At 35.5% G+C, this 6,388-nt stretch overlaps 1 protein-coding gene across 1 annotated transcript; it reads right to left on the bottom strand.

Moving 5' to 3' along the window:
• Positions 1 to 4,511: 4,511 nt before the first annotated feature.
• Positions 4,512 to 5,245, bottom strand: LOC127121205 (uncharacterized). The gene is made up of 4 exons (XM_051051777.1): positions 5,137 to 5,245; positions 4,977 to 5,046; positions 4,773 to 4,868; positions 4,512 to 4,676 (listed from the first exon to the last, which is right to left on the bottom strand). Exons 1-4 carry the CDS (start codon positions 5,223 to 5,225, stop codon positions 4,584 to 4,586), a joined length of 348 nt encoding a protein of 115 aa, XP_050907734.1. The 5' UTR covers positions 5,226 to 5,245; the 3' UTR covers positions 4,512 to 4,583.
• Between the last annotated feature and the right edge of the window lie 1,143 nt (positions 5,246 to 6,388).

Consider the following 6,388-nt stretch of genomic DNA (forward strand, 5'->3'; position numbering starts at 1 on the left):
CTCACATTTGCGTCAACACCAACATGGCACAGGATCATCGCAAACTTAGCCATGACATGATCTGCCATTCCATATTACCTCTAGTTGAGGCTGACCCGTCACTGAAGGTCAAAACAATTATCTCCCATTGTGTGGCTGTTTTCAAATATACACCGTCATACAGAAAGGCTTGGTTAGCGAAAACCAAGGCAATTGAACTGGTGTACGGTAACTGGGAGGAATCATACAAACAACTACCACGCTACCTGGCTGCACTACGATTGTATTCACCTGGGACGGTTACTATAATGGAGACCTTGCCTGCACAATCCCCTGACGGAACTCGTCTAGAAGGTAATGGAATTTTCCACAGACTTTTCTGGGCATTCCGTCCCTGCATCATCGGGTTCACATTCTGCAAACCACTTGTTCAAGTCGATGGAACTTGGCTGTATGGGAAATACAAAGGATCGTTACTGATGGCGGTCGCACAAGATGGCAATTCAAATATTTTCCCAATAGCCTTTGCATTGGTGGAAGGAGAAACGGCTGCTGCATGGAGTTTCTTCCTTAAGAATCTTCGAACGCACGTGACTCCACAAGCTGGCATCTGCGTGATTTCTGACAGGCACGCTTCAATAGACAGTGCATACAATAATCCAGCAAATGGTTGGCATGACCCCCCGTCTACCCATGTTTACTGCATCAGGCATATTGCCCAAAATTTTATGCGGGAGTTCAAGGATAACTTCTTGAAGCAACATTTGATAAACGCGGGGTATGCCTTAAACCAACCTGGATTCCAATACTATCGCCGGGAAATAGTGTTGGCAAATTCTGATGCAGGGAGGTGGATCGATAATATCGACCGAGCGAAGTGGGCTAGATCATATGACGATGGGGTGAGGTGGGGCCACATGACAACAAATCTTGTGGAATCAATGAACGGCGTCTTTAAGGGGATACGTAACCTCCCGGTAACCGCATTGGTGAGTGCGACGTATTTTCGGATGGCAACGTTGTTCGTAACAAGAGGCAGGCGCTGGAATGAAGTGTTGCAGACGAGTCAGGTATATAGTGATGCCTGCATGAAGTTTATGAGGCAGGAATCTGCCAAAGCCAGCAGCCATCGGGTTACGGAATTCGACCGCCATGGCCACACTTTTAGTGTCAAGGAAACAATTGACCACAACCAAGGGCTGCCCAGACAAGAGTATAGGGTCCTAATACCAGACCGTTGGTGCGACTGTGGTCAATTTCAGGCCTATCGTATGCCTTGTTCCCATGTCATTGCAGCGTGTTCACACAGCCACTTCGATGCATTATCGCTAGTGTCTCCAATCTACAAAGTTGCAACATTGCTCAATGTATACGACAATCCCTTTCCGGTGGTAGCATTGGAGGCGTATTGGCCAGAGTATGACGGGGAAATTGTTTGGCACAACGAATCGATGCGGCGGAATAAAAGTGGTCGCCCAAATAGCAGGCGCATTAGAACTGAAATGGACGTCGCAGAGAAAATGCAGAGGAAGTGTAGCATATGTAGACAACTAGGGCATAATAAGAACAAATGTCCATATCGTGGATCTAGTTCCACAACTTAGTTTTCACTTTCATAAATCTGTGTACCAAAATCATTTTAAATTAAAGTTTACTTTTTATTCCAAATAGAAGATGACACTTGAACAACAAACACAAACATCTAACATTACAACACCAATTACTAAAACAAAAACAAATACTGGAACAAAAACAAGTACTAAAACAAGAACAAGTACTAGAACAATAACAAATACAACAACAACATGACAAACAACCATTAAAATCTAAGAAATTACAACAGTTAACACTATGTCGTCTGATCCATGCATCATTTGGATGCAATCAATGTCGCTTTCAACTTCAACCCACCAACGTATCGTTTCTCCAGTTTCAAATGAGAACCTTGTTCTAAGCCTCTGAATCCTTCTGATGACTTCACCAGGTTGGTAATCTCCCTCTAACCAAGACATCAAGGACCTTTTTAGTTGGTCCAACGAACGGATGTTCCAAAATTTCATCTCCATTGGGGGTTTCAAAGGCGAGAAAATAACATGCCCATCCCTTTTTAAGATTACTGGTTCAGGATCCGGGCGCCTTGATGATGTTCGCTGCCATGACGACGGTCTTGGGGATGCCATGAACTCAACTTGATACAGAAGGTGGTAGGAAACAGTGGTGAAGAAAATGCAAGGAAATAACACTTTATTTATAGGAAAAGATCTGGGTTGTACACCAGTCTACCTAACCCTAATTAGTGTCGCACTTGATTAATTAGGGTTTCAATTAGGTCATAACTACCAAACTCGGATTATAACCGATCAATAAACCCTAATTATAATTGATACATTAACCTTAACATGAATAACCCTAATTCTCCCAAAAATTTATAAATAATATTATTTACTTATAAATTAAATTAATATATATATAAATTAATATATATATATATATATATATATATATATATATATATATATATATATATATATATATATATATATATATATATATATATATATATATATATATATATATATATCTTGTAAATAAATATTTATATATATTAATTAAATGTGTATAATATTAATTGTTTATAAATTAAATTAATATATATATATATATATATATATATAAATTAATATATATATATATCTTGTAATAATTTTATTTATATATAAGTGTTAATATAAATTAATATAATTTATAAAAAAAATATATTTATCAAATATCTAATATTTTAAAAAAAAAAATTTAAAAAAGAAATTAATAAAACATTTAAAAAAAAAAAAAAAAAAAAAAAAAAAAGGGATTGGGCATAGGCGCCACTCCTAGTGGCGACTTGCCCTACCCATTAAGGGTAGGCGCCAACTAGGGTGGCGCCTATGTACACAATTAGGGCAAATTTTGCCCATTTGTGTAATTTTTTTGAAAAAATGGTTAATTTTGAATTTTTTTTTAAAATTTTGGATATTTAAAAAAAAAATTCTAATTGTTTTTCAATTTTTATTTAACAATATAAGTTAAGGGACACACATTTTTTTTATAGAAAAAATAGAAAAAATATTGATGCTGGAATTTGAAGCTTGTAACCTTGAATCTATCACCACGGTTGTTATTATAAATTGTGATTAAAATTATTTAAAAATAAATAAATTAGACACGTAAAAATAAGATATTACTACGGTTTGCATAATGGTCGTAGTAATAGGATATTACCAAATGTATATTTCATAGTAGTGTACCTTGTTTACAAATGCTCTTACCGTAACAAACTTGGTCACCTAGAGCCATTTTATTTTGATAAATTAAGAATGTCTAAAGGTAGTAATTCTAGACCTCTTAGAACTACTAACACACCAAGACCCAAGGAAATTTGGGTACCAAAGGTGAAAACCTAGTGTGATTTGCAGGGATGCTTTGCAGCTTTAATGAAGCTGTAACGTTTATTAAATGAAGTTGTGCAAAACAAAGAGTATACCTTGACTTATATGGTAATGTTTGATTATACTACTGCTCGTGATCCAAGAATGTTCACTTGATGTATATCAACGATCATGATCAAATGGAATGTTGGTTGAGGATGGACTCAACATTTATGATATGTGATGATCAACTGACTTCTTAGTAGGTTGAGAAGATAAGTCTATAATGGATCTATCTACCTCGTGTGTTTAGAGATTGAATAATCGGAAAACTTTGATTAACCCTATAAATAAGTGTTTATTATTTTCATATCAATTTAAAATTATTATTACTAATAAAGTGAATGAACTTCTAGACTTTTTCAAGAAAAGAGTGTAAACATAATGAACAAATAGTGTCAAAAGCAGTGTACCAAAGTTAAAAATCAACTCAAGACCCAAAAGCACCAAGGAGGATGAAAAACATGGAACTAATCAACTAGCTTATCAATTAGATAACCTACGTGTTTCAAGTTTCAGAAATAATCAAATTTAATCTCCGCCTCCAAGTAATCAAATTAGTGCATTGATGGAAAACATGCGAGATCTCCAAAACCATCCACTACGTCAAATAAGGGAAAAGAGGGCGCTTATTTTGGCCTATAACAACGCTTTTAAGCGCCCTCTAAAGTGGCGCTGACATAAGTAAAGACAGCGCTTTGTTTTCCTGGAGAAAGCGCTGTCTAAAGTGGCCCTTTAAGGGCCACATTATAGTGCGCTTTCAGAAAAAAGCGCCCTCTGGAGTGGTCCATAAAGGGCCACCTTAGAGGGCGCTTTCTGAACAAAGCGCCCTCTAAAGTTGTCAATGTAAAGTGTTTAGAGGGCGCTTCCTACAGAAAGCGCCCTCTAAAGTGTTAGTTATTTTAAAAAAATTTGTTTGAAAAACAGTGGGTATTTAATTGGGAACCTGTTCGCATGCTGCAAAAGTGTAAAATTCATATTGATTTCATCCTTTAATCCAATGTTATACACCATTAATCCATTGATATATACAACATGAATCCATTTATATACAACTTTAATCCTCCATATATACAACATTAATATATATTCATGCATGTACAACAACATTCCATACATATATGTACAACAATATACAACCTATATGATTCTTTGATCAATAATGAATTGACACAATTCATCCTTCATTTCATCCAAATGAGCTCTTGAGTAAGATTTGTATTCGTCAAAGTACTACAATTAAGAGAATAAAATATATTCATGATTTAGTAACAAATTAGATGAAATATCCGATAATATTAAAATAAACCCTAAGTTATTATTCCATACCATTTTTGGGATGTCTATACGATTCAACACAATGATATCTCTCATAAATCTCAATACAAAAAATCCGCAATCGACCGAATTGTTTTGCTGAGGACACTACACAGAAAAACAAACAATATATATATATAGTTAATTTCTTACAAACACTATTATAAGCAAAAAACAAACACTATTATAAGCAAAAATAAGATACTTAATATATACCTGAACTCTGACCCAGGTAATGTCCTTCCTATTACGATAATTCTTTTTCGATCTAAATTTTAGTATTGCCCTAACAAAATAAAAACGTATATTGAGATCAATCTGACAGACATAATTAAATATACAAATACACACGAATATTTAGGGGAATTTCACTTACGCGTCAACCGTCTTCTTCATACTCGGATATTTACTCCAATCACCCGATAACGAATCGAGATAATACACCATTAGTCTCGAAAGATCCATAGCAACCAACACCCAGTGACCACTGTAAAATAAAACAAAAATTTAGATGCATGAAAATTTTCTACGTAAAAGATATACATAGATTAGAATGAAATTATTAGAAAGAAAATCTAACCCGTTGCCAGAATTAAACGGTAAAAAATACAAACTGGGTGTAGTATTATCGCCGGCCGCCATGAATCTATCGACTAGTTCATTCTTTACGGATGTTGGATTTTTCGTTATAAACGTTGTGTTGATACGGGAAGCAGCAATAAAATTGAATCGGTTACACAATTCAGTTCCCCGCATCAATGTGTCATACATATACCTTAAATAGAAACATAATAAACATTAGACTACTCATTGAAATGTGTAAATAAATTGTTCAACTAAGTAAATAATAGATTGATCGGAGTACCATATGTATGTATGAATGACAGCGATGCCCAATTCTTCGTGTTCAAAAAGTTGTTGCATGTCCTCCTTTGCAATTATTTCGGAATGAGCAATTCCGAAAACACCTTCATCAAAATCTACACTACGGATGGCGCCGTGCATAATATCGGACTCTTCCACCATTTTCTCAAGACGCATCATAATTTGAGATTTTGTCCCGGACGTCGTTGGAATATCCTTACCAGCTTTTTCAACATTCGACCGGGAACCTAAAAATTCATATAAATTAAATCATGACTTTTTGTGATGCAATAGAATCGTTGCGTATATAATTCAATGGGTATATATATTTGTACCTCTTTTTGAGATGCAACCGACTCGATGCGTCTTGAAATCCCTTTACCAGCTTTATGTGTGGGTCTTGTAGGAGTCTAACATTACCATGTAATAAGGATTGATTAAATATCATAATTGTAGCTGAATTGAAATGTGAATACTAAATATTCATAATCATTTAGAACATATATACCTCGGCATCTGGGAAAATTAGATCTGACGGCCATCCAACAAAGGACCCGACTGCATCTCGCATCAACGTTGTCTCTGAAACAACGTCAGGTAATGGTAGAAGCGCGTCCGTATCTAATACAAGGTCAACCGAAACTTTCATATATCCCACCGGGAGGGGATTATGGTGAAGTAATTCACCCGAAGTGTTGTGCACTTTTCCCTTGCCAACTATGCGATAAGTTGGTGACGATAGATACAGCTGACAAGGTGTAATG

The sequence above is a fragment of the Lathyrus oleraceus genome, chromosome 2 (genome assembly GCF_024323335.1).
Source record: "Lathyrus oleraceus cultivar Zhongwan6 chromosome 2, CAAS_Psat_ZW6_1.0, whole genome shotgun sequence".
Classification (NCBI taxonomy): Eukaryota; Viridiplantae; Streptophyta; class Magnoliopsida; order Fabales; family Fabaceae; genus Lathyrus; species Lathyrus oleraceus.

What these genes read in the sequence shown, in the direction of transcription:
- LOC127121205 (XM_051051777.1), bottom strand. Translation starts at nt 5,225, where the DNA reads ATGGATCTTTCGAGACTAATGGTGTATTATCTCGATTCGTTATCGGGT. An exon ending in TTACCTGGGTCAGAGTTCAG is followed by an intron (nt 4,869 to 4,976) that starts GTATATATTAAG and finishes TTTTCTGTGTAG; the next exon opens with TGTCCTCAGCAAAACAATTC. An exon ending in GTATAGACATCCCAAAAATG is followed by an intron (nt 4,677 to 4,772) that starts GTATGGAATAAT and finishes TCTTAATTGTAG; the next exon opens with TACTTTGACGAATACAAATC.